We start from the raw sequence: 25146 nt of genomic DNA, 5'->3' as shown, positions 1-25146 counted from the left end.
CTCTGATGCCATGCTGGCATCTTGGCAGCACCATTAGCAAAAGACAAGTTGCAAACTGTCATTATGTCAAAGACTTTGAAAACCCGTAATTTAGCCACCATCGAGGGGTACAATGAAACCAAACTAGGCCACAACAATTAGCCTCTTTATACTAGACGCTCATCAGCCATAAGATAAAATCTTAAATATCTTACACAGTTCCTGTCTAGGGTATGTTGTGCGCAGACATGGATCGTATTATATATCACAAAATGACCATGTATAGTAATTTTGACAAATATAAATCAGCGATTACATTGGTAACATTATATGCAAAGGATCCATAATTCCATATTTGAATATTTTTGTCTAATGTACAATGTTCTATCGTTCTAATCTATATTTTAATGGAAGTATTAATATCTAGAGGAACATAATTGATGTTTTTATATGTATTTACTTGAAAGACTGATTTATGTCTTGTACAATGTACAGTATGCCTTACAGTCGCAACACACATTAACGAACAAATACTGCACCCTGCTGGATAGCTACAAGATTACAACAACAACTCTTCCAAGCCTCACTTCTATCGCGATGACAGATGCAGTATAGCAGTAACTTCATCAGAGAAATGTTTTAACGATCATTTAAAAATAACACTGTAGGTTAGTTTAGTATTATGCAATGCATTTTAAACTTTTAAGGTTTACGTTCTTAGGACTTTAAGTATGATATAACCAGCTCAGACTTCCTTAAGACATTTGAAAAATTAAAAGCAATTGTACCTGAGGCCATTTATTCCTTACAAAATTAAACAGTTCAGATTGCACATTTTAGGCTATTCTCGTTTTATAGCCCACAAACGTAAGGATCCAAAATGTTTGTTGTACATTATTGACAATACAAAATTGTGTTTTAACTTATTTTTAATTTACATTTCTGTGGGTGAAAAGGGAATAGAGTACCGTAGGTATATAAGCTAAAATGATAATCATGATATGGTCAACATTTTTTTTAATTTTCGGGTCAAATGAGTGAAATTGGATAATTTCCTGTGACAGATTTGCTTTCAATTGATACAATTGTAATTTACCCATTACTCTTAATGTGAAGGCTGATCGGATGAATGTCTCGGGTTAAAGTTTCCAAGCTTAAAGCGCCCCAATGCAGCGAGCGTGCGCGTATCCATGCGCGTAATGGTAGTCAGTGCGTCTTATGGTTGCAGACAGCGCACACGCACAGTGCTCCTCCTCCTCGGGTTCTTTCCACGGCTACGGCCCCACGGCGTTGTGAGACGAGAGGACCATGTCGATGAACGACGTGTACGTGCTGCGGCCGTTCAAGCTGATCGCGCTGTTGTGCGTCTTCCTGGCTCTCTGCCTGGACCTGGTGGCGCTGCTCAGTCCGGCGTGGGTCACGGCCGACCACTTCTCCCTATCCCTGTGGGAGTCGTGTTCCCAGTCCGAGGCGAGGCAGCTGGACGAGGAGGCTTCGTGGAGCTGCTTCTCCACTCTCACTTCTGGTCAGAAACGTTTACTCTTATTTGCCTTCATCTCTTTTGGGATGCGCTAAGTGTTTGGATACGGCAGGGAAAAGTTGGTTAACTGAACTTAAGAGACAAACAAAAATGCACATTTATTAATTGAAGCCAAGAACATTGACGTACAACAACAATGACGTATTTATGTGTCACTGGCTAAGCTTCCCTACTTGTAATGTACTCAAATACTGTACTTTCAATCGCACATCTTTGGGGCTAATTGACTTTTCTTTTTTTTTTTTTCAAAACCATATGAAAAAACAACAACAGATTCATTGATTTAAAGTACAGTACTCAAATACTGTACTTTCAATCGCATATCTTTGGGGCTAATTGACTTTTCTTTTTTTTTCTTTTTTCAAAACCCTATGAAAAAACAACAACAGATTCATTGATTTAATGTTTATTTTGCACTTGCACTTCAAGGAAACAAAAACAATTACAATATACTATGTTATCACATACAAAAACACTATGTACAGAATAAGAAGTCAGAGGTCAAACTGATTTAAAGCCTAGGTGAGGTGTGATGACAAACATGCGGGCTGATTCATGAGCAGGCAGGACACGAGTATGAATAGAAGTCGCGCTGATGCACTTCCAATCAACGAGTTAGTCACCAGCCATGAGTAAGCCCCTATTGTTTTGCCATGGTCAGTTTAAATAAATGTTTTTGTGTAGTGGTGAAGGTAGGGGAGCTATGTAGGGGGTCAATCAATCACTTGCAGTGGATCCCCTTTGAACCCACTATGACACAAACACAACAAAGGCTTTCAGTGGGCTTCAACTGGCACGTGGGCCCACCACGTTGTAATCACGTGGCTGCTGTGTTTATACTTTCACTCACTCACTTTGAAGGGGCACTCTAAATGTTTCTTAGAAATGACTAAATATGTACAGCAATCCATCTATGCATGCATTGTGTAAAGTTATCAAAAGAATGCATCTTAAAATGAATTTAACCCTTGTTGGGTGTGTGTGGTTTAAGATGTTATGTTCATAGTTGTACTTGCACACATACACGCATGCCGCAAAGAATGTAGCGGAAACGAGGCTTTGGCCCAAGTATTCGTGTTGTGGAATGTGTGGGGCCAAATGGGAGGTGGGTTTGTCGCTTTTGAGTGTGTGCAGATCCCGCAAAAGCAACAGTGGACGGCTGGCTTGGGGTTAAAGGCATAAGGAGAGGTGCCAAGGCCAATCTTAGCACCTAACGCTGACAATTAATTTCATCTTTGGACTCAGCTCTGCACAGAAATGACCATGAAATGTTATGACCTTAAAAATATGTGTTGTTGTTGAGAGGCGTCTGATCAAAATTCTAACCACATGATGTGGTAAAGCTGGAAGCCAAACGGTCTCCGGTAGGATAAGCCTTCGCCTCGTGTGCTTCTTATTCAAATGCCATTGAGCCGTTATCACGCGGGGAAACGTTCCGTTCTCTCTTCCCGATGACAAATGAAGCTCGCGCGCCGATTGTTCGCCTCATCCGATGCAAATTATTCTTTTGAGCTCAGGCCCGTCTATGGTCTCCTGACACCGACAAGTGGGATTTCAAGGATGGGATGCGCAACAAAGCAACCGAAAAAAGAAGGAATCTCATTTTCGTGTTTGTTGCTTGACGAGAATCCTCACGGTAAAAGTCAAGCTGCACCTTCTAGAAAAGAAGATTGTATGTTTTCAGTGGACAGTTTGAACTTGAATCTTAATGTCCCTTCACAAACATGTTTCCAGAGTAGGAATGTGTTATAAGGACCTCAGAAACGATCCCATGCTTTTTCATCAACCCGAGCCCAACGTCATCTCCATGACAACCGCTTTTATTTTGCTGTGCCAATGCCTGCCTTGTGACTAAATTTTGCTTCTATGATGTTCTAACATTGGTTCATGTGTTCCTTCCCGCAGACTGGCAGATCGCCACCCTTGTGCTACTGGTGGGCGGCGCCGCGGCAACCCTGGTGGCCTTTTTGGTGGGCCTCATTTCCCTGTGCCGTGGGACGCAGAGGAAGCACTACCGCACTGTGGCCGTCTTCCTCTTCACTGCAGGTTTGTTTTCATTGAAGATACCAAATGCACATGACAAAAAAAGAAGCAGGAAGGCGACATGCACACCCTCAGCCCAACCACAAGCCTTTCCAGGCAGACAAGATTTTATTTGTTCCAGAGCTCATACCGTATGAAATAAAGTCGGCTGAAGGAGAGAGGCAGTGGTGCGTTGCTTGAGCTCATTTTTTCTGTGGTGAGCAGCCCAGAGGCCCGCTTGGCCCGCGGGCCAAGAAAAAGCAGCCACAGAATTTGCAGCAGCACCAACAATGGTAAGTCACAGAGGGGAAGAAAAAAAAGCACCACTTGCATAGTTGAAAGAGGGGAAATGTTGACACCAGTGGGGGAGACTCCGCCCTTAAAGTACTATATAATAAAATCAAAAACTTTTGAATTATTTTGGCAAAGGAATTTAATATAAGTAGTCTTGGCAGTTGGTGCTTATGCTAGTGTTGAAAAGACTAACCACTTGCAGCCCCTTCACTTGCCGGTTCCATATTGGAACAACATTATGTAAGCATATGCATCACAGTCCATGAGCTATGGAATAAACATTGTTTGTTTGGATAAATTAACTCCATGTCACACACTGATAACTAATGTTTTTATTAAATGTATGTATGGCTGTTTTATGATAAGAATAGAACTCTATAATATTGCACCCTCTAAAAGCAAACTCCAATGACAAAATTTAATATAATTGTTTACTTCAATTCAGTGGACATTGTGCTGCTCCTTCTGCTGTGTGTGCATTGGCCACCTGGGGGCAGTATAATAAACACAGTGAGACACAAAGAAAAGTTTCACATGTGACCAAATAAGCTGCAGTAATATTAGTCATTGTTGAGAAACTGTCAGTCTAAATATGTTGCTGTACCATTTGTGTTCTTAAAAAGGTTGCATTGGTGTCTCTTGAAGTCAGGTCACTTGTATCTCAAGGCTGTACAGCAGGGGTGTCAAACTCATTTTCTTCGCGGGCCGCATTGTAGTCATAGCTTCCTTCGGAGGGCCATTATTACTGTCAACCCAAATAAATGTATGAACACCTCATTTTATATCCAGTAAAAGCTACAAAACAAACTGACAAATAACTCGTTTTCAAATCAGATGACTGAAAACTGGTCAAATATTTTTAAAAAAAAATATATATTATTAAAACTGAAGACAATTTGCAATTCTAGCAATGACACACAAATTTGATGCACAATTTGTCTTCGCGGGCCACATAAAATGATGTGGCGGGCCGTATCTGGCCCCCGGGCCTTGAGTTTGACACCTGTGCTGTACAGTATGAAAGATTAATGTACAGTTTCGAATGTGCATTCATTTTGAGGAGTTTTGATGACGGTGACAGTTTTTGTGTTTGAAATTGGAGGCCAGGCAACATCCTAGAACTGACTGTTCTCCACACTTAAACTTTAATCTGATGAATAGTTTTTAATGTGAGTTTAATAGAGGCTGTGAGGCAACTTTGACTTTTTTCCTCTGTGAAAACATGAGACATAAAGAAAGGGCCAGTGTGTGTTTGACTTAATGGCTACACCACTGCCTGCTAGCCATTTACTGAAAAGCATGGGAAGCCGCTGTTATCCTTTCCTGTGTGCGTAATTGCTCTGAGAGCCTGCCTGGCGAGAGAGAGAATAAGGCCGCCTTTACATCCGTACGCCGCATATTGGAGCCCGTTAAATGCCCCTTGGCAGCGCTGCAGTATTTATTTTCTGTCCAGAAATATGACCTCAGCTCAGTCTGGGCTCCATCAACACGGCTACATTCTTTTGGGCCGCCACCACTCCTACAGGGAGGAAGGAAAGGCCCGACCAGAAGTCATACTAAAATCCTCAAAGCCGCAAAGACTCAGTGCAAGGAAAATGACTCACAGTGGTAGAAACATCCAAATTTCCTTTTATGTCAAGGTCAAAAGTCTTTATTTTCCACCGATATTGTTTTTTTACAGAGTCAGAATCAGCAAACCTTTTGAATTATTTCTTTTTTTTTTCCCACCAGTTGTCCTGCAGGCCTGCGCTTTGGTCCTGTACCCGATCAAGTTCATCGACGGGACGGTTCTGCAAACCTATCATGAATTCAACTGGGGCTACGGACTCGGCTGGGGCGCCACCATCTTCATGCTGGGTGGCGGAGTCCTCTTCTGCCTGCGAACGGACATATATGAGGATGCCATGTATTGACGCCCACCCTCACCCCTCCCATGAACACACACATAACTCTACGTAGTTGGTGTGTATAGGAGTACGGACCACAATTCTCTCTTGGCTCTCTTGGTTATTTTTAGTCAGGTTGTGTAGGCCTAAATAAAGTAGGACAGGTCTGTTTGAATGGTTGCTGGATACTTTCACTGCATGGTGACCTGGATTTCTGTTGTGGACTGTTTTGTTCAGTAGGCTTTGAACATTTAAAGTCAACAAGGTGTATTCTTTTCTAGCATTACAATGAGGAGTTTGATTTCAATGGCACCACTTTCTCTGCATTCTGCCTGAAACATATCATCGTGTCTCCTCATATCACAAGACTTAGCCTTACATATATGCTGTATTTATAGTGTGTTTTCAAGCTCAATTTGTCTTTAATGAAAATGTAAATGTGTAAAAATTGTTTGTACATGAAGGACTTTACGGAATAAAAAGTGTTGTATTTGGAAGTGATGAGTGTTATTATTGGTGTGTCCTGCAAACCTCAAACCTGTAAAAAAAAGCTCTTGTTTGGACTTAATACGCTAATCATCAAGTGTTAAGATTACACACATTGAAATTTAACAGGTGTCATCACAACTTCTTTTTCGGACAACTTGTGTTTTTCTTCCATTTGCTGCAATTATGTTAACGGTTTTAAAGTGTGAAACAAAAGGCACCAACACCCCTGCATACTGGTGGGAAGTTGTCAGCTCTCAAAGTTTCAACTACAACAGCTGCTTGGAATACCGCTGCAAAAAAAAAAAAACTTTTTCAGCAGCTGCCGCATCTGGATAGATGACCACATGAGAATTATTTCATTTTTGGATGTGGATGAACCAACACCAATGGGAAAGTCCCGAATGTCTGCATTGATCCCAAGATGCTAGATGTGATGTGAGAGGCGTCTCTTTAAGTGTTTGTCTTATAATAGCAACTTGAAATGTGATCTGGGTTGAGGTTGTGGAGTTGCAAAAAAAGAGAGAAGAGGTTTCATACAATTTTGGGGTGGATATTCTTTTTTTGAAAAAACTCCATTGGGTTAAGGAATTTTATTTATTATTTGCAGTGATCATATGTACAAACACACAATAATTATTACACAACAAAAATAATGTATTGAGAAATTAGAAGATCACCCATCCATTCACACGACTTGTTGGAGAACTTTTTTTGGAAAGGTGTAATAAGACAGCTGCATGTTTCCAGCCACTGGGTGCCGTTTACGGCCTTCATTCAAGATGGAATGTCCTTTTGTGTCATTTTTTACCCTTTTCTACCCTCCTGTGGTCAAGCGGAATATTCAGGATGGAATCCATTCAGGGTGGAATGTCCCTTTCTGTAATTCTTTACTCTTCTCTACCCTCCTGTGGTCAAGCGAAATATTGCATTTTTGCTTATGAGAAATTTTATTGTGGAGTCCAGTGATAACGGCTTATGTGTTGATGTGGGGCTTTGCTTTCCGATTATGTTTAATATACGTTTATATCTAAAAAATGTAATGTAATGACTGCAATTTATTCTCTCTCCTTAGAACACACTTTTTATTGAAGCACTCTGATTAAAAAAATTAAATCCTATTTTCTATGTAACCAGAGCAGTGCGTGGTACAAAGCAAACTCACATACAGCCAGTGGGAAAAAAAAAATGAAATAAAGAAAACTAAAAGATATAACAACATCCTGGTATGCGTACAAATGTACGTATAAACAAACCTAAGTGTTTCATTGTTCTTCTGCATTTAATGATGACTGACTAATTCTGCTGAGGACCAATGACATTTTGTGATGTTGACTCAGCTATGAGCGCAGCATGCAAATACCCCACTGTGGTAAATATTTGGTAGAGCAGGCCGGCCTCTGAGGCCAGTAACCAGCTGGGCCCTGCAACCTTTCAAACTGCAGGGACAGATTCCAGTTACTGAACCCGGGGGACGGAGAAAAACTTGACCGTCTTTTGTATTGTTGTAGTTCACCTAGTTGATCTTAACAATAGCCCCTGTGATGTACTGCTGACCAATTCAGTGCCATCCTAGTGACAAATGGAAAATTAAGTAAAGTGTTGGTTGGATAGATTATATAAAATGCAGGTTGAAGAGTGAAGATATGTAATCATGCATGCAAACCTGGAAGAGTTGAAGCCTGTCTGGTGGTCCTCAGCGGTGGAAGTCCTCACCAGCAAAGTGAAGTGACTAGCAACACCTGAGCTATACATTACCACCACTCCAGTCTTCTATCAAGCATGACCCCACCAAAATTACACATTAACTCGAAACATGTCACATCTCCCTCGCTATCATGCGTCTGCTGGCGTTCCTCACATGCCACATGCAGAACATGAATTAACAAAAGATAAGATAAACAACACAGTGCAAGGCAGCAAAGATACAATTGAGCTGAAATAAAGTTGGAGAATGATATTTTCTACTAATGATACAGTAAGTTAACCTACACAGAGACACAAATGAGTATAATGGACAATTCTGTATTGCTAGTGGGAAGCCTGCAGATGGCTGCATGGGTGACCTTGTCAGTATCATTTTTAGATGTAATCAAACAACAACAAAAAACACAGGTCATCCAGGATCCAGATGGTTTTATTCCCAACATTAAAGTAGTACACAGCGTGGACATAAAAGTCTTCAACAAAAAAATTAGCAATCCAAATGAGCTTTATTCAATTTTATTTTATGTGGTCACAAATATTTTGTTGATACGAGCATATTTTGTACCCGGAATTGATTTTCGTAGCAAATGTAAATGAAGATATATCTTTCAAATTCATTTTGATAAATATGGATAGGAAACAAAAGAACGGATTGCTAATTAAGCGAGGGAACTCACACCCCCACTCGCTTCATCTGTTCAAGCCTTCACATTTCGCTTACAAATGTTCAAAAACTCATAGAGACATAACATATGAAATGTTATTCTTCACAATCTGATATCCCTGAATAGAAATTATATTCTGTACATTGTGATAATCCCACACAATATTCTCCAATGAATGTGTAATTTGTTGTACTTTTGTTGTTGCTTTTTGTTTAAATACATCTTTGGTCACTCCATAGGCTCCAGATGCTTCTCGCCACACAATATTTGTTCATCTTGGAGCGTACCCTGAAGCAGTTGCGCTCAGCCACAGCAGGTAAAATCAGGCTTGTGTTCATGGTGTAAATTTGCTCCTGTAGAAGACATAAGTAATTTACTAATCGGTGTGAGGAAACAAAAATAATTAAATTGGGTGGGAGGCTATAGACTATTTTTCTAAAAAAAGCTTTGGGAATTTTGCATATTACCGAATGCACATATCCCGTTTGTGATTCTTTGCTGGTGTGCTCCACCTCCCATATAAGGCAGTGTTCAGGAACATTTCCCTCAGGTTTCTTCCAGTGAAGTTTGAGTTGAGTGTCCCGATCTTGCTGCAGCGTCAGCTTCACCACAGGATTAGGTTTCACTGCATTAAAAAAAGACATAATGCTAATAGGTGAAATGGGACTTTGGACAGGTGGAACAAAATAGTTATTCTTTATAAAATATAAATTAAAATTATAAAATAATTTCATGCTAGAACAGAGCAACTTGTATGCACCAGTGTTTTGAATTTGAAGGGATTGATATGTAGGCCTCAGGCGGCCTTCTGGAGAAGAACCATTTACACAGAAGTTGACATCAGTAAAATCAGGGAGAGGTTTTCCCGTGAAGCTGCAACCACATCTGTCTCCATTTCTGAAAAGGTACTTAGGACATTCCTCTGTTTGTTCCAATTCTTTGTGCCTGCGGGAGAGAAGTTAGCATGAGGACACTTCAAAGTAGAACATTGCGCAGCTGTCATTAGAAGGGATGAATACAACATGCAACACAAGAATGCCATTTTGACACCAAACTTAACATTAGGTTGGTTATCTAATTAGGGCTGCATCATTGGGACGCAGAAGGTCTACAACACAATCAAAAACTACTATACTGGTGATTGGGTTATTAGTTTGTTTGTATGTTCATATTATCTATCTATCTATCTATCTATCTATCTATCTATCTATCTATCTATCTATCTATCTATCTATCTATCTATCTATCTATCTATCTATCTATCTATCTATCTATCTATCTATCTATCTATCTATCTATCTATCTATCTATCTATCTATCTATCTATCTATCTATCTATCTATCTATCTATCTATCTATCTATCTATCTATCTATCTATCTATCTATCTATCTATCTATCTATCTATCTATCTATCTAATCTATCTATCTATCTATCTATCTATCTATCTATCTATCTATCTATCTATCTATCTATCTATCTATCTATCTATCTATCTATCTATCTATCTATCTATCTATCTATTTATTTATTTATTTTATTTTTATTGATGAAATACTTCTTATTGTGACAACCAACTATTAGAAGTTACACACCAATTTTATATTTTGATTGTCAATACCACCAACAGAAAAAATAAATGGTACTCACCAGTAATACAAATATATTTGTGTGTTGGATGGCAGGTTGTGGTAATTTGTCCACAAGCAGATCAGATGTTCCATATTATAAAACACACAATGAAAGTTATTTACTGCATGAGTACCTATTGGAACAGAACAATACAAAGTAAGTTAATATCAACACAAACATTCCTCACTGCTCTCTGCACCCGACTGACCTTCTCTGGGAGGTTTCTGCACCAGTTCCGTGTAGTTCTGACTTTTGATCCAAGTGTTATTAGCACAGTGTTCCCCCAGCAGGGTGTACACTCTAACTTGAATGTCCTTCATCAGATCAAACTGAGCACTGTATGTCCTCTGAGGAGTCTTAATAACCTGAAAAAAATCATATTCTTGGTCACTATTCTTGTATTTGAATTATTGAAGCAGTTCTTCCATGAATAGGGAAATGTTCACAGGTTCTACTCACATCCCAACGCTGCGTATAGGCATTGAAGTATTCCAACTGGTAAAGCGTTGGACATTCTTGGATATGAATTAAGCTTGCTGGGAGAGTCCATGTAATCTCCATACGACCAAGATGACCAGGATCTATGATTTTAATCTCCTCGGGGGGGTCCACTGCAAAGAAAATGACATGATACAATGTAGTATGTGCGATGCTGTGAGCGTAAGCTAAAATGAAGTTGCATATTTCAGCACAAAAAGTTTCTGATAACAAAATGTTTATTTCTAAGTAGTAGGAATTTTTTGACCAACCTTGAAAAATAGTACATTGCGATGCCTCCATGCAGGTTATTAAGAGCACTATCAGTAAAGTTCCATGAGCTGGTTTAAATGCCAACATTTTTTTATGTGAATGGACCCTGTGAACAAACACACAAATTTAACATTTTGGACAAAAAATTGTAATTGACATAAAACAGTTGAGAATTAAATTAAAACAAAGTCTAAATAAAGAGTTGACTAATTATTGATTAAAATTATAAAAGAAGTTAAAGAAAAAATATATATGTGGAAAAAGGCAAATACTTACAAGACTGTGTGAGTGTGCGTCAAGTGAGTGGATGATGCTTGCCTGCTCGGTCGAGTTTTAGACTTTTAAGCTAAACTCCAAGGGGGAGGAGCAACTCAACATCAAAATAAGATCATGTCAAAGCAAGTCTGGCGTATAATTTCTTTTCACGATTATTCATGCTGACTCTTGATCCCATTGAGTCATCGACGGAGACGTGCTGGAAAGGTTGTATGTCTGGTGTCCGAAAAAATGTATTTCAACCCCAAACTATAGAGTTTAAATGTGCACCAAATCTTCAATTAGCACATCTACGAAGACATTTTAGGGCATGTTCTTTGGTTCTGTGCAAAAAGAAGAGGCAAGAGTTGTGTGCGGGAAGCTCGTGGCTGCGTCATGGCCCGAGCATCCGACAGTTCCTGGTCGAGAAGAACACCGTTGTGCTGTAGCAAAAATGCTGTTGAATGTAAAACTGTTTATTACATTATTGCTACAATGTTCTACATTTCCACACCGAATTCAGTAGTTACTAGAATGTCAAAAAATAACACGAGTGAATTGCAAAGAATTTATTCATAATTACCATATTTAGAATTATTTTTTGTAAGAAACCCGGAGGACCACTATATTGATAACGTGTACAATGGTCATTCATTATCTTCACAAAGGCTTGACCTATTTAAAAATACAGACAAAAAGGGATGTGGTGTATAATTTTAGATGGCAGTGTCTGACGTCATGGTGACTCACGGTTGTACCCTCGATTTTGAATGTGTCAAAATATAGATTAGTACATAGAACATAGTACATAGAAAAGTGAATCACATTGAGTTATAAGTCTAGTGAATCATTATTTTGGTGTCATAAACCACAGGTGTCAAACCCAAGGCCCGCCACATCATTTTATGTGGCTCGCGAAGACAAATTGTGCATCAAATTCGTGTGTCATTACTAGAATTGCAAATTGTCTTCACTTTTAATAATATCTTTTTTTTTTAAATATTTGACCAGTTTTTACTCGTCTGATTTGAAAACGAGTTATTCGTCAGTTTGTTTTGTAGCGTTTACTGTATATAATATGAGGAGCTCATACATTTATTTGGGTCATAATGGCTCTCTGAAAGAAGCTATAACTACAATGCAGCCTGCGAAAAAAAGGAGTTTGACACCCCTGTCATAAACCAAAGACCATATTGAAAACATTTCTGCCTTGAAATTGTACAAAGGCCTCTCAATGAGGTATTAAATAGCTGTTTTATTTTTTTTAGGGAGGGGGGTGTTTGTATATTTGACAAATATTATTCTACGTGTCATTGTTTGCATCTTAATTCATTATGTTCCAAAAGTCAAAAGAGGGAAATTTCCGTAGGGTCATTTTTGGTCATTTGAGTGATTGATAAGTCACATCTCATTCAATCCTGACATCGTTACAAAATTCAAAGGTGCTCACATGGTTATGACGCTTTCAGACACATATGATGCATGAGTCAGCGCATAAAATGCAAGGAAAAGATTGTTAGTAATAATCACTTCCAATGTCACTTCCCCTTTGTCACGCTGATTTTTTTTTATACCTGTGTCAAGTCAACCTTCTTTGACGTGAACATATAGATGTAACGTCTGACACTAAATTTGGCCGTCTTCCATGAAAATTAGTCAGCATGTCGTGTGTATAAAACAGGAAGCAGATAATGAAAATAAATGTATGTACATAAAGAGAGAGAAGAAAGAACAAACATAAAATTATTGTTCATTGAAAAAAAACCACATGTAGTTTCAAAGGGGGAAAACATAATTAAAAAAATGCCATGTTTTGGTTTTCTGTCAATCTTTGCAAACTCGTGACTTGAACTTGACCCCAATAATATATTATAACAATATATTCAGCACATTCCCATGTCATTCCCATATAATGGAGTCAAGAAAAAAAACTTTCCGGAATTCTGCAACTCTATTAAAAAATAGCAGAGTACAAGAAGAACTCGAGGAGTAACTTGGAAGGAAGAGATAAAAATCACAATTTGGGCATTTTCCAAAAGAATTACTCAAGAGGGAAACAAAGAAATAGGAAGTAGGGTAGGAAGAATCATCAATCATTTCACGTCAGTTTTCTTTTTTTTTATCCTTGTGGCCTTTATTCAATTGAAGTTATTTGAAAGAACCCGTGAGTTAAGTCAGTAGCAGGACAGGAAGGCTCAAAATATATCTTTTTTTTTTAAATAAAAAGAAACCATCATAAAATAAATAAATAATAGCTCAAATCAAAACACACTAGTAAACACGAGCTTGAGGATACGGCTACCGAGTCAGGATGGAGTCGTGATCAGTGCTTCGGCCAAAAAGTACAAACACGCAAACCAAAATCATGTTACAAAACACATAAATAAGAAATGCATAAGTCATTCTGATTTCCCTGACATGATTGAGCATATGAGACAGTGTGAGCACATTGTGCTTTGTGGAAGTCGTCCTGCCATATTTGGATCCTTTCATGGAAAAAGCATCCAAAGCAATGATAAAAAGCTTCTCTGTGTCTTGCGTGGGGAAAGTATAAAAAGGGTAGAAAAATCCATGACTTCAAATAAAAAAAAAAACAACTGAGAAAATGCTTTGAAACCACAGTGGGCTACATGTCATCACAGTGGTCATAAACACTAACAGCAGAGGATTTGTACACTAGTTTACAGAAGATTTGCGATACGGCATGACTTGAACAACAAATGTGGTCGTCATGCATTTGGAAAGGCAGAGTTTTGTAACAGTAGAATGCTCTAACTGGCAGAGAAGTTAGCTGTATAGAGTAGAAAGGGCGCAAATGGCACTGAATTGAAATACATGTTCATGAATGAGTGAGGGTCAAAGAATGAGTTACATGTCACAACCGGCACTTGAAGAAGGCTCAATAACGAATGAGCATTGAAAGAGGGATTAGCAGGACTGCTTTTAGAGCCACTACCTTGTGCAAACGGTCACTGGCGGAGCTAGGATTTTTCTTTTTCTTTTAGGGGGCTAAGGAAATCAACCTAAAAAAGAACCCTGACAAATTCTTCCAAAAACTCATTCATTATAAGGTACCTAGGGGGGATGGGTTAAAATGTGGAATAAAATTCCCGGATAATTGGGAAAATACCCAGAAGTCTATTATCTGTCCAGACACCGGGGATCCTCAAGCATTTTTCGGGGGGGGGGGATCAGTGCCCTTGCAGCCCCCCTTCTAGCTCCGCCAGTGCAAACAGCCCCAGTGGTAGAAGTAGCGAGAGAGCCAAAGTCGTGATGGACTGGAAGTGTCTGAGATTTGCACAGACAGGAGGATGTTCACTGTTTCAGTCAGGCACAAGCCAAGAGCCACTGGGTCCTCGTCCTCTGAGTGAGGTGGCAAGATGGGATTTGTGGTCCCTGGTGTGGTGGGTGCGATTCGGGGCCGGACGGGTTTACGTCAAGCAGCTGATAGCTGCGTGGGCTTCATGGCGGGTAGATCCAACAGCGCCTGCACGGTCGCGCTCACCTTCACCAGGCCACGCTCTTCCAGGATGTGATGGGGCAGACACAGTTTATCCTGCATTAGCAGGATAAAAATGCAATTGGAAGTTAAACAGACAGTACTGAAACAGAAGTACACATACTTTTGTTGGAAAAGAAGACTTTGATAAAAGTAGCAGAAATGCTCAACTCAATTGAATTTACAGTTGAACATCTGCATATAATTATAAAATAATATTCGAGTAAGCCTGGTTTATAAAAAAAAAAAAAAAAAAAAAAGGGCACTTTCATTTTCAGATGGCGAAACTGGGTGTGTCACTACAGTTTAGCCTCAGGGATTTTCTGTTCTTTCAGATTATGTGGCGTTACATATTTTCCAAATGTGAATCTTTTCCTCGGAATGCAAGATAATGTGGATGATAGACATATTGGCGGCATTACTGGAAATATCCATTCCTTTTCAGGAGCCGGAGGTGGAATCGAACCCGCACCCACCTAACTGTGAGGTGGACGTGCTACCCAGTGCGCCACCGAGCCGCATTCCTGGAAACAATAAAATTCTATTTATAAATAGTAAATGTTTACCTGTGGAACTCCCATTTTCTTACAGGCATCCAGGAAGTTCTCCACATTTCGACGGCATTTAGCCATACTGAGCTTTGGCTGGGAAGACGCAAAGAGGACCAACACTGAAATGCAGACAGAGGCCTTGAAATAAAACGTGATATTAATCAAAGTGCGTTACCACTGCCGGCGAAGGTACGTGGATGCTGGCCACAGAGCGAGGACAAATGTGATTGGCTAAATGGCAAAGGACCACGCCATCCATCAGAGCAGCTCCGACATCGTCTGGAAGCAGCACCTTGAGTTTGGACTCAATATTCTGTAGAAATGTCAGGCGATAAGAGCATTTTTTGGCAGAGAGGTATTCATTTAAGAGTGTTTTTTATTGTGGTTGTAGTCATTGAGAGTGCTTTGGTTATGTAATGGAAAGCCAAGCAGTTTTTCAGTCCAAGCTTTTAAAAGCCAAATCCATTGAAAGAGGCTCAATCATTGCCCAATCGAGTTTAACAAAGGAAGCTATCACATTTAAATGTAGAAGACTCATAGTAGTGAATATAAAAATGAGAAAACCTGTCGTAGGATTCCTATTTGCTCAATTTCCTCTCTTAAATGTTCCATCTTTCTCCTCATCGTGAAGCTGGGCTCAGTGGAGCTGAACTCCTGATGACCTCCTCTGGTAAAGGCTGAAATGGAACATTTGGATAAGATTTCCAAAAATAGGGAAAAAAAAAAGGTACCAACAGAAAGTACTTCAAATTAGTTCCAATGAACTTTATAGGTACATTGAGGCTTTTTTTCTGACACAATGTTCATATTTCCTGACTTACAACAGCTTGATAGTTTTGAATGAGGCTTTTTAAAATGTTATTAGTGAACACATTGCTCCAAGGAATTTCTGCTGTGACTATCGGGGAGGAGATTTATTTGTTTTTGGTTCCCTGGAAACCTCCTCACTTCCACGGAACTGATGTTTTTCAGAAGAATAAGTGGTGCAGAGGATAAGATAGTAGGCTATATTATACTGCAGTGCTATTTTCCAAGTAAATTAATCATTACATCACCGTATGATGTACAGCATGTATGTGTATGCATCACGTTTCTATTTATTTAATAGGACTGTTTGTTTTATATTTTTGATACATGTTTGGATCTAAGTCCGCAAATTAGTACCTGCTCTTGGCTTGAGTCCAAACACAGCTAGAGTGGTGCTGAAATCTGAGTTGCGTAAACTCTCCTGTCAACAAATTTAATTTACAGGATTTCATCAATGCTGTTTAATGACACAGCATCACACACACATACGCACGCACGTACGCACAGACGTACGCAGTCACACACACACACACACACACACACACACACACACACACACACACACACACACACGTCCACACACACACACACACACACCTCACAGTCGTCATCCCCGCCGCAGTTTTTCCGGGCACTCTGGCATTTGTACTGTCAAGATAGCAAGCAAAAAAAGATATGAGTCTGTTCTTTGCAAAAACTTATTTCCCAGAAAAACTGATGGTTATCTACATATCTGCATCGGGTAGAATGCATAGCAAGGGCAATTCTGTTTTTAATCTTGCACTTCACTTTTCTGAAGTCAATGTAAGTTTGTGGAGGTTTTTTTTTGCACACCTTGAGATAATCTTTTCTCAGATATTTGTTTCTCTTGCGATCTTCATTTTGATTGAGGACAGGAGGAACCTCCGGCCATTTGGACTCTGAATCAGACTGATCCATCCTCAGGCTGCCGTCAAAGGAGCAGGATGACGGAGGCTATGAAAACAAGGCGATACTTGCTTGTCTCCTGCCGGTTGAAACACAACTACAAAAAATACATCTATGCAGGTAGGTGGTACCTGTGCACTTAGCACCGATGCGCCGCTACTTCCCTCATCCAATGAAGCACTGTGAGAAATAAGAGAAATTATACTGACTATATTTAGGGGCAGATATAATTTTTACAACATGAAAAAAAAATTCAGTAAAGCAGTATCTTCGTCGTTCCATCAGCACTACTGAGCGTGTGCAGAACAGGAAGCATGTGGTACAGAAAAGTACCTGCGAGGTTGAGGAGGAGGCCTGGCTTTGCTGCCGGAGCTCCCAGAGTGACTTAGAAATCTGCAGACATAACCAAGTAAAAACTGTCATGTACAACATAGACAATTTTAAATGCATGACTTATCAGTTTTCCGGGCTAAATTTTAAACAATTGTATCAGCTCACCTGGTGCAATGTTAACATATAATTCAAGATAAACATAAAAAAAATGTTTAAAAAAACAGCTTAGGCTTATATGGTGACTGGCAAGGGTATAATTAAAATGGTGAATCAAATTGTTGTGTTCTGCACGCCATGCTAGCAGAGGAGTAGCTTTAGATAGAAGATAGCTAATAAGCAGCATGATGGAAGCTTCCTGTAGAGATGCGACCTCTTTTGTGCAAAATGTAAGATGATGCAGAGAGAGACGCGCCAATGTATCGAGTGCATGTAAGCATACCGACTTGGGAAATAGCAGTGAAAAAAGCCACTTAGTCTACCTGTGAGCTCGACCAGTTACTCTGCGTCGATGGATGAGACTTTCCGCTCTGCAAATTAAGGACCGTCGTCTAGAAGCAATATATCACACGGCCGCCACCACAGAAGGAAAACAAGGAGAATCAAGATGAAGGCAAAGTGATGTGAAGCGACATGAAGACGATAAGATTTTTAGCGCAAAGCAGAGGCGAGAGAGAACAGGCATGAAAACGTGCTTTAGCTGCGTTTGTGACGGTGGAGCCGCGCACCTGTTCTGCTGCTCCTGTTGCAAAAGCTGTACGGCAATTTTCCTCAGATCCAGCACCTCCTTCAGTTCATCATCCTCCTCTTCCAGTAGCTGCTCTTTGTCGGAGCTGCAACACGGACAGGAGTTGAGGTTTAGTAAAGCTTTACGTGTACAGACGTATTTCCAACTACAGTCATTATCAACCTAACCCCCCCAGCATTATTTTCACCTTGTTGTTAGTAAAACAAATTATATACAGCGATACAATCAAAATAAATAAGCACCACAAACTGGCCACAACATCAAGTGCAAATTTAGTAGGATCTCTTCATAAAAACAAGCCTTAAAAATATAATCGGAAAATTGCTCATCTTGTGCAGTTTATTGCTTAATGTTTGGTTAGTTACCAAAAGCCAAACATAATGACTTACAATGTTGTCTTTTACAGCCTTATGTCATAACAGGAACTGAAGCTTGGTTGTGAAAACAGGGTTTGTTTGTTTTTTCCAGTAAATTTTCAAGAATGACATTTTTGATTGTGTTTAAATTCCAGCAATATAATCTTACCCTGACTCCTCTTTCCAGCTCTCCTTGTCTTTGCTTTGGTGAGACAAGTTAAGAACCTTTTCCAATTCCTGAAATACACATGAAAAAATAAATATATATATTAGAGTAACTATATTGTGGATTGAAGCATATTTCTTCTTACCTTAATACACGACACATGACAGTTCTGCTGTCCATCACACTCTGACAGAGCAGGATCCTCATCCGGGTTGGGTTCTATAAAGTCATACAGATCCTGATCTGATAGAGGGAGGAAGCATCCGCGACGATCACATTAACGCTCTTATGTATATATTTCTAGGCACTTGATTCAAAAATCCCCACGTCTCTGCGTTCAAGAGGGGTAATCGGATACTTATTGTTGGTAACCTTTGCAAGAGTCCATTTTGGAAAGGATTGAGAGAGCATCGGCGCGGGCTGTCTCAGACACCTGAGAGTGGAGGCTGACGGTATCGTCGTCTGAAGGCTGCGTGAGGCAAAGAGATGCAATTTGTGATTGGTTCCCCAAGTCAATTTGAGCTATTTATGGACAATAGCTTCTCTAACTAAAATGTTTATTTAATTAATGTCTGACCTCAGTTGTTGACAGCCTCTTATCACCATTGTCACTCCCAATCCCAGAGTCAGGCCCGTGGTTCTTACTGGGGTAAAAATCTTCTATGCTGAACACAAGTGAGGGAGTTATGAACTGTTGAGAACTACAACAACACAACAATTGTTTGATAAAACGGAATATTAGCAATACCTATCTGTGAGTTGCTGTTGAAGACAACGTTTCCCGAGGGAGGGGATATCCAGGGTATCTGGCTTTTTGTCCGACCTGCACGCTTGAATGTTCAGGTACTTGAAAATGTGCACTTTCCCCTTGAGGCAAATCTGAAATGTTTACGAGCGATGTGGTCATTTGTCCACTAGAGGGCGCAGTCGTGCCGGATTGGGATTGCTTGCGCTGATGCTCACCTGTGCTGGAGGAGACTGCATAGGATTGTTATCGAGGATGATGTGCTGCAGTTGCCTGAGTTTCCTGTAGGCTGCTGGGATCTCGGTGATCTTATTGCAGGAGAAGTCAAGTCGAATGAGAGGCAGATCAGCCAACTCTGTCAGGAAAGTGTCAAAAAAAGCGGTTGTTGTCGTGTCACTGGACATTTCATTAGGTACACACTCTCCAAAGTAACTTACTCATTAGAACGTTTGCTTGCTTTTTTGGTTTTGTTTATAAACAGGCGACCACATTCCAAAAATATGCATGTTAGGTTAACAGGAGATTTTAAATGGATGAATACAGAAGTCTATTTCAATACAATGATTAGGTCAATGTTTCATTCTGACCTTCCGGAAGAATCTGCAGACAGTTCTTCCTAACGTTGAGTTCTCGTAAGGCATGGAGACGGCCGACCTGGGCCGGCAGCGCCTGGATCTCATTACAGCTCACATCCTGCAGGGGGAGAAAGAGTGAAAGCATCCATCGAGCATGACATGCACTTTGCCTTTTAAGCATGGAAAGAGAAAAGCCTCTTACAAGCTCCATTAGTTCTTTGGCTTTGCCGATCTCTTCAGGGATGGACACCAGCTTGTTGTTGCTCACGAGTAGAACTTTGAGCGGAAGGTTGAACAAGTGTTTGGGCAATACGGATATTAGATTTCGACTGGAGAGAGAGAAAAAAAGGAACAAATAGTTAGAATGCTGTGCACTTTTAAATTCAATTCTAATGTTTGACAGTAAAATCAGAACAGGTATTACAATTAACACACATTATTGTTGTGTAATTGGATATTGACAACCAAGGTGTGGCATGATCACCTGATGTCAAGATACGTCAGTATCTGCAAGTTGATGATGGCTTCTGGGATGCACTTGATACAGTTGTGGTAGAGGTTGAGGGACTCGAGCGGGGCAAAGAGACAAACTTCCGGAGGGACTTCAGAGAGACGATTTTTGGACAGATCTGCAAACAAAAACAAATTACACTATATGGCCAAAAACATTGTGGAATGGAAAAGAAAAAAATTTCTCTCGCCTTTGGGGCTTTTCTGGCTAAACGCTAAACAGTACAATTCATCAAAAGTCTACTTTTGTTCACATGGTCCATGTTTACTGAGAACAAAGAATAGAAGTTTATGTGGACATTGTCCGAGTTGTAGGCAAGATCAATTGACTAGACAGACAGATCGATACATCTTAGTGAGCATGTCGTCACTGAACACTGGTCTGAACTTACAACCCTTTTTGAATATATCAGTATTTCCGTTATTGATCCCATTGCAAGAGACTTTAATGCCTTTAATGTATGTAATTTATATGACTGGGCAAAAATGCTAAAGAAAAAAAAACTAAACAACCAGACTTGAGATTGTTTATAGTTGAAAGCTATTTTAATGTCCACGATATTTGCAGCGGCTTTCTCCAATGCGCTCACCATCCCTCAACAAACACAAGCATTGTCTTTTGAAAGCAAAGAAGACACACATGGACGAGTGATATATGTGGAGACTACCTATTTTGGACACCTATTGATTGTGCAAATGAGTGTGCGAATGTGTGTCTTGCCGATGCCATCCCCTGCTGACATGTTCATTAGCAGCCAGCGTGAGAAAGTGCGCAGCCACAGATAAACATATTGTAGAAGTCAACATCGCTACGTCTTCATCTACTAATTCCAATTTCTTACAGCTTACCATTATGGGGGTATTACCTGCTTCTTATAACCTGACTAGTTTGCTTTTACATAAAAAAAGATGTAATTAGCTGATTACATCACATAAGTCAGTCTAGAAATTTGAGTTTTAAGAAGTGATTTGAATAATCGTTTTAAATGTCTTAAGTTAGCTGCCGTTAGCTTAATCGGGTGTACATAATGTTGTGGTCGGTAAGGATTTAAAGCCTTTGCATTGTTAGTCAAAACCAGAAAGCAGAAGTGAGAAGACCACATTAGACACTCATCAGTCCGCAAGAATTGGCCCTAGGGGGTTAAAGGAAACACAAATTATCGTCTTGAGAAGACCAAAGCTGCGGTCAAAGGGTCTAAGCACCATCCATTAAGAGTAAATTCTTAAGGCTTGATGCTGTAATACAGCTGCATTTAGGAAAACACCCCGCCCCACCCAAAGAAGCCTCACAGCTGGGGATTCTTAGCACCACCATAGGTCAGTGGGGGTGGAGCGCAGGCGGCAGGCGTGACCACCCCACCTCCCATTTCCCTCCTCCAACCCAGACCATCTGTGGCCCACCTCCATGCCAAATCATCAATCCATTCAACTGTGCTGGAGGTGCAGATGATGTCTGGCTATACTTCCGCCAATGACACAGCAAAGGCTAAAATAGACATCCTGCTGAGTGCTGCTTGTCTCACTGCTGTTTTACTTCCTGTGTTAAATCCTTTTCACATCCAAGATGTCATAAAGGAGGTGTGGCGTATTTATTTTGTGCTTATCTCTTGTGTTAAATGATCAGAATGAATAGTTTGCCTATGACCTCATTGCGTGAATAATAAATGACTGCAGGGACAGAAAAAAATAAGAGAGCCAATTATGTTGCCTTGTGGCAAACATACAGTAGGCAGTGTCAAATAAATGAACAAAATGTTAAATTATAATATACTAGAAAATGTAGCTGGAGACTAAATCCAACACGCGATGACTGTAGTTGGACCGTGACATCATTACAGTGATGTGGCCTTGTTTTCATGCTGACAACTATGTCGTGTCTCAACATGCACAGGCACATCACGGAAGAGCCCGAGGCCGGAAAGTCACTGCACAGGAATTACAATTGTCAAGCTACACTTGCGTGATTGCGACTGTGACGAACGTACTTAGACTTCTCGGCAACCGCTAGTTTTCATGAGTCTATGTAATTTCTCTCTGTGAATCAGAACTAGGACTATTATGACCAGCCCACTTTTGGTTCCTGACCCACCAAATGAGAATCAATTCTAATTCAAGTCAGAAATGAACATTGAAGGAGTTCCAAGTCTTGAGCCACTATATGCATGCTGTGACTTGCATGCAAACAAAGCAGCGCTATGTGGGTCCTCTCGAGAGTGAGCAGATGACGACATATGAACCAGAACATCTGCCCAGGTGGCTAACCTGGCCCTCTCCAAGGTCAGGCCATCCGCCCGCAAACTCTTTCCCGTGAGAATACAAACCGAGTGGAGACAAAGTGCCAGTGGCAAACTGCAAACAGACACCCTTGTGCGAGTAGACTCTTTGCTTTCTTTGCACAACACTGCTCAGTCATTAGTCAGATGACACGCACTCAGCCAGACCCCGAGTACAAACAACACAAAACCTTGCCTTTCATTCAGCTTCGAAAGATCTCCAGCAAAAGTAAAGATTGCGGAAAGAAGTGACAGGCTGTTTTTTTAGTTTGGTTTCCTTAGTGTTGAGATCTTTCGGAAGTGAGATTTTTGCTCTGGCACAGTTTTTGGAATGAAAAACCCAACAACAACAAAGTTAGGTTTACTGTTTTAATAATGTGAAATTTACTACTTACCAAGGCCAAAATGTAAAAAAAAAAAAAAAAGTACAGTCACTCAGCGTTATTTTTGTATTTGCATGTGCGTATGTTTATTACTTAGCAGGCTTACTTCCTGCTTAACGGGGGAGGAAGAATGAACTTACACCACAATTTACAGATGCCACAGTGACTCAAAGGTTGAAAATAAATAATTATACATATGCATGTAAATCCTCATCTACAGTAAATGGTTTGTTGCTAGTAGGTTGCTCCAAAGCTTATGAAGTTTTTGGAGAGGACTTTATGTGTGAAACCACTCCACCAGAATGATGACGCGACCTATATGCTTGGTATCCTTTGTGAACCAGGAAGTTTATTGCTTGCTAACAAATATGTTCCCTTTTTTATGGCCTGCACTCTACTTTGTAATATTTTAGGTGTGTGTATGTAAATTACAGCATTGCAAGACTTTAGTGGGCGTCATGCTTATGTTCAGACACTTGGTTGCCTTTTCATGATCAGATGTAACGGGTTAGCGATTGTGGCAAAGCTATTTGGGGTATATCATTTTACCACATTTAATCCCCTGGGGTAAGCACCCACCATCAATCACTGTTCTGACAAAGTGTAACAGCAGATGGTATATGAACATATCAGAGAAGACTATCATTAGGAGACATAAACCGTCTCAATGGCAAGTATAATGACTTAAGCTGCTGACAGAATGAATAATAACTGACTGATCAGGCTCCCGACGAGATAAGACTCCTTGGAATATAATTGAATAATTACAAATGTATGTGCCCTTCATGTGCATTCTCTAAAAGCCCAGTGAAATTATCTGTAAGATGAACCCAATGGGGAACCTAAATATCAACAAACCAAACATTTAGTATAAAAAAGGAATAGGAGTTAGGAACCAAGACTGTAGTGGCTTCCTCCTTTCTGCAGGCACGCACGCATGCAGAAGGGTGAGGCTGGCTGCAAGTTCCATCTTTTGTCCGCATGCGAGCAAAGTGAACGCGCCACACAAAAGACATATATCACTGAATTTATTAGCAATTGTTCATTCATATTATTTTCCAATGTATTAAAATGCACAGTGGCTGATTTGGGTGCGCCTGCCAATGTCTCATTCATGGAGCTAAAGGGGGGGGGGGGGGGGGGGGGCAATGAGGGGCTGCTGGTTTCGCCCAAAACAACTGAGCAGTAACCGAGCCCCTTGCGCTTAAAATATATGAGCCACATTATTACAGTGGTCGCTTTGTGTAAGGGTAGACACATGCAGGCAGGCAATCGCAGCAAAACTCCTGCACTCGTTGTCCTTACAATGTAACATTCGTGCACATTTTTACACCAAATGCCACGCACCTGCTTGTGTTGTATCGGTGAGGTCGTAACTCAGCCCCGGGTACTCCCTCAGCTTCCTCCCGCTTAGGTTGAGGATCCCGGAGCAGACAGCATCCTCCAGAGCTCGCTCCAGGCTCCGGGCCGTGAGGTGCTGCTGCTGCTGTTGCTGCTGCTGCTGCTGCTGTTGGTGCTGTTGTTGCTGGTGGTACTGTTGTTGGTACTGGCTGCTCCCCGGGCTCCAGTGAGGTCCGCTTGTGTAGTGGTGGTGGTTCTGAAGCGCAGTGACAGCTCCTTGGTTGGACGCCATTTTCGTTTATATAAAAAAAAAAAAAAAGGAAAAAAGAAATCGGAATTGAGTCTCAGACTGATAGCAGCAGCAGCAGCGCACAGCCGCAGATTCTACGCCCATGCGCGTGCAGAGGCGTGCATCAATGAGGGGAGGCGCAAGGGGGTGGGTCTCCACAGAGGCGGAGGTGCTGATGATGCTGGCGGTGCTTGATGTGGTGTGGTGGCCATTTTAGGCGTTAACCCCTCCTCTCCTGTTGATTAATAAGCAGCAGAGGTGCGATTTGGTGGAATGTAACTTTCTTTATTTACCTGAAAATGATCTATTAGGACATATCTTTTCAGGTGTTGAGTATCTGTAACAGGGTTGCACCAAACACGGCAAAATGTATATGACAAACAAAATAGTTCATAAAAATGTATAATTATTGAAGGTTATGCTTGGCGAA

General features: G+C 40.5%; 3 protein-coding genes and 1 long non-coding RNA gene across 6 annotated transcripts; 1 reads left to right on the top strand and 3 right to left on the bottom strand.

The window, feature by feature from the left end:
* Nucleotides 1–1140: 1140 nt before the first annotated feature.
* LOC148386036 (transmembrane protein 47-like) lies at nucleotides 1141–6218 on the top strand. Its single transcript, XM_088399430.1, has 3 exons — nucleotides 1141–1504; nucleotides 3425–3565; nucleotides 5567–6218. The coding sequence occupies exons 1-3, from the start codon at nucleotides 1288–1290 to the stop codon at nucleotides 5746–5748; spliced, it is 540 nt and encodes a 179-aa protein (XP_088255556.1). The 5' UTR covers nucleotides 1141–1287; the 3' UTR covers nucleotides 5749–6218.
* A 531-nt stretch (nucleotides 6219–6749) lies between these two features.
* LOC148386035 (uncharacterized) lies at nucleotides 6750–7941 on the bottom strand. Its single transcript, XR_015863238.1, has 2 exons — nucleotides 7874–7941; nucleotides 6750–7779 (listed from the first exon to the last, which is right to left on the bottom strand). It is a non-coding gene; the product is annotated as an uncharacterized LOC148386035 (long non-coding RNA).
* Nucleotides 7942–8328: 387 nt separating this feature from the next.
* Nucleotides 8329–11361, bottom strand: il13ra2 (interleukin 13 receptor, alpha 2). The gene is made up of 8 exons (XM_088398695.1): nucleotides 11238–11361; nucleotides 10961–11067; nucleotides 10671–10822; nucleotides 10420–10576; nucleotides 10230–10344; nucleotides 9340–9524; nucleotides 9047–9204; nucleotides 8329–8932 (listed from the first exon to the last, which is right to left on the bottom strand). Exons 2-8 carry the CDS (start codon nucleotides 11046–11048, stop codon nucleotides 8792–8794), a joined length of 996 nt encoding a protein of 331 aa, XP_088254821.1. The 5' UTR covers nucleotides 11049–11067; nucleotides 11238–11361; the 3' UTR covers nucleotides 8329–8791.
* Nucleotides 11362–11819: 458 nt separating this feature from the next.
* lrch2 (leucine-rich repeats and calponin homology (CH) domain containing 2) lies at nucleotides 11820–24857 on the bottom strand. Of its 3 annotated transcripts, none has more exons than XM_088398105.1 (21): nucleotides 24434–24857; nucleotides 20405–20549; nucleotides 20123–20249; nucleotides 19933–20038; nucleotides 19564–19700; nucleotides 19349–19479; nucleotides 19178–19265; nucleotides 18973–19069; nucleotides 18746–18843; nucleotides 18604–18671; nucleotides 18059–18163; nucleotides 17813–17881; nucleotides 17334–17393; nucleotides 17132–17180; nucleotides 16908–17048; nucleotides 16671–16721; nucleotides 16431–16494; nucleotides 15831–15943; nucleotides 15442–15579; nucleotides 15282–15359; nucleotides 11820–14772 (listed from the first exon to the last, which is right to left on the bottom strand). In XM_088398105.1, exons 1-21 carry the CDS (start codon nucleotides 24717–24719, stop codon nucleotides 14653–14655), a joined length of 2271 nt encoding a protein of 756 aa, XP_088254231.1. In that variant the 5' UTR covers nucleotides 24720–24857; the 3' UTR covers nucleotides 11820–14652. The 3 variants fall into 3 exon arrangements, with proteins under 3 accessions (XP_088254231.1, XP_088254232.1, XP_088254233.1); XM_088398106.1 differs by having other exon boundaries at nucleotides 18746–18819; XM_088398107.1 differs by lacking the exon at nucleotides 17813–17881 and having other exon boundaries at nucleotides 11821–14772; nucleotides 24434–24856.
* Nucleotides 24858–25146: the final 289 nt, after the last annotated feature.

Source organism: Syngnathus floridae, chromosome 15 (genome assembly GCF_059516105.1).
Source record: "Syngnathus floridae isolate MCC-2025c chromosome 15, RoL_Sflo_1.0, whole genome shotgun sequence".
In the NCBI taxonomy this organism is placed as follows: domain Eukaryota; kingdom Metazoa; phylum Chordata; class Actinopteri; order Syngnathiformes; family Syngnathidae; genus Syngnathus; species Syngnathus floridae.
This window is presented reverse-complemented; position numbering and strand designations above follow the sequence as displayed.

Coding starts and splice junctions, on each gene's coding strand:
- il13ra2 (XM_088398695.1), bottom strand. CDS start 11,048: ATGTTGGCATTTAAACCAGCTCATGGAACTTTACTGATAGTGCTCTTA. Junction 9,525..10,229: donor CAAATATATTTGTATTACTG/GTGAGTACCATT, acceptor TCTCTCCCGCAG/GCACAAAGAATTGGAACAAA. Junction 8,933..9,046: donor AAACGGGATATGTGCATTCG/GTAATATGCAAA, acceptor TGTCTTCTACAG/GAGCAAATTTACACCATGAA.
- LOC148386036 (XM_088399430.1), top strand. CDS start 1,288: ATGTCGATGAACGACGTGTACGTGCTGCGGCCGTTCAAGCTGATCGCG. Junction 1,505..3,424: donor CTTCTCCACTCTCACTTCTG/GTCAGAAACGTT, acceptor TCCTTCCCGCAG/ACTGGCAGATCGCCACCCTT. Junction 3,566..5,566: donor CGTCTTCCTCTTCACTGCAG/GTTTGTTTTCAT, acceptor TTTTCCCACCAG/TTGTCCTGCAGGCCTGCGCT.
- lrch2 (XM_088398105.1), bottom strand. CDS start 24,719: ATGGCGTCCAACCAAGGAGCTGTCACTGCGCTTCAGAACCACCACCAC. Junction 19,070..19,177: donor AGAGGCTGTCAACAACTGAG/GTCAGACATTAA, acceptor TGCCTCACGCAG/CCTTCAGACGACGATACCGT. Junction 17,394..17,812: donor GTAACTGGTCGAGCTCACAG/GTAGACTAAGTG, acceptor TTATGTCTGCAG/ATTTCTAAGTCACTCTGGGA.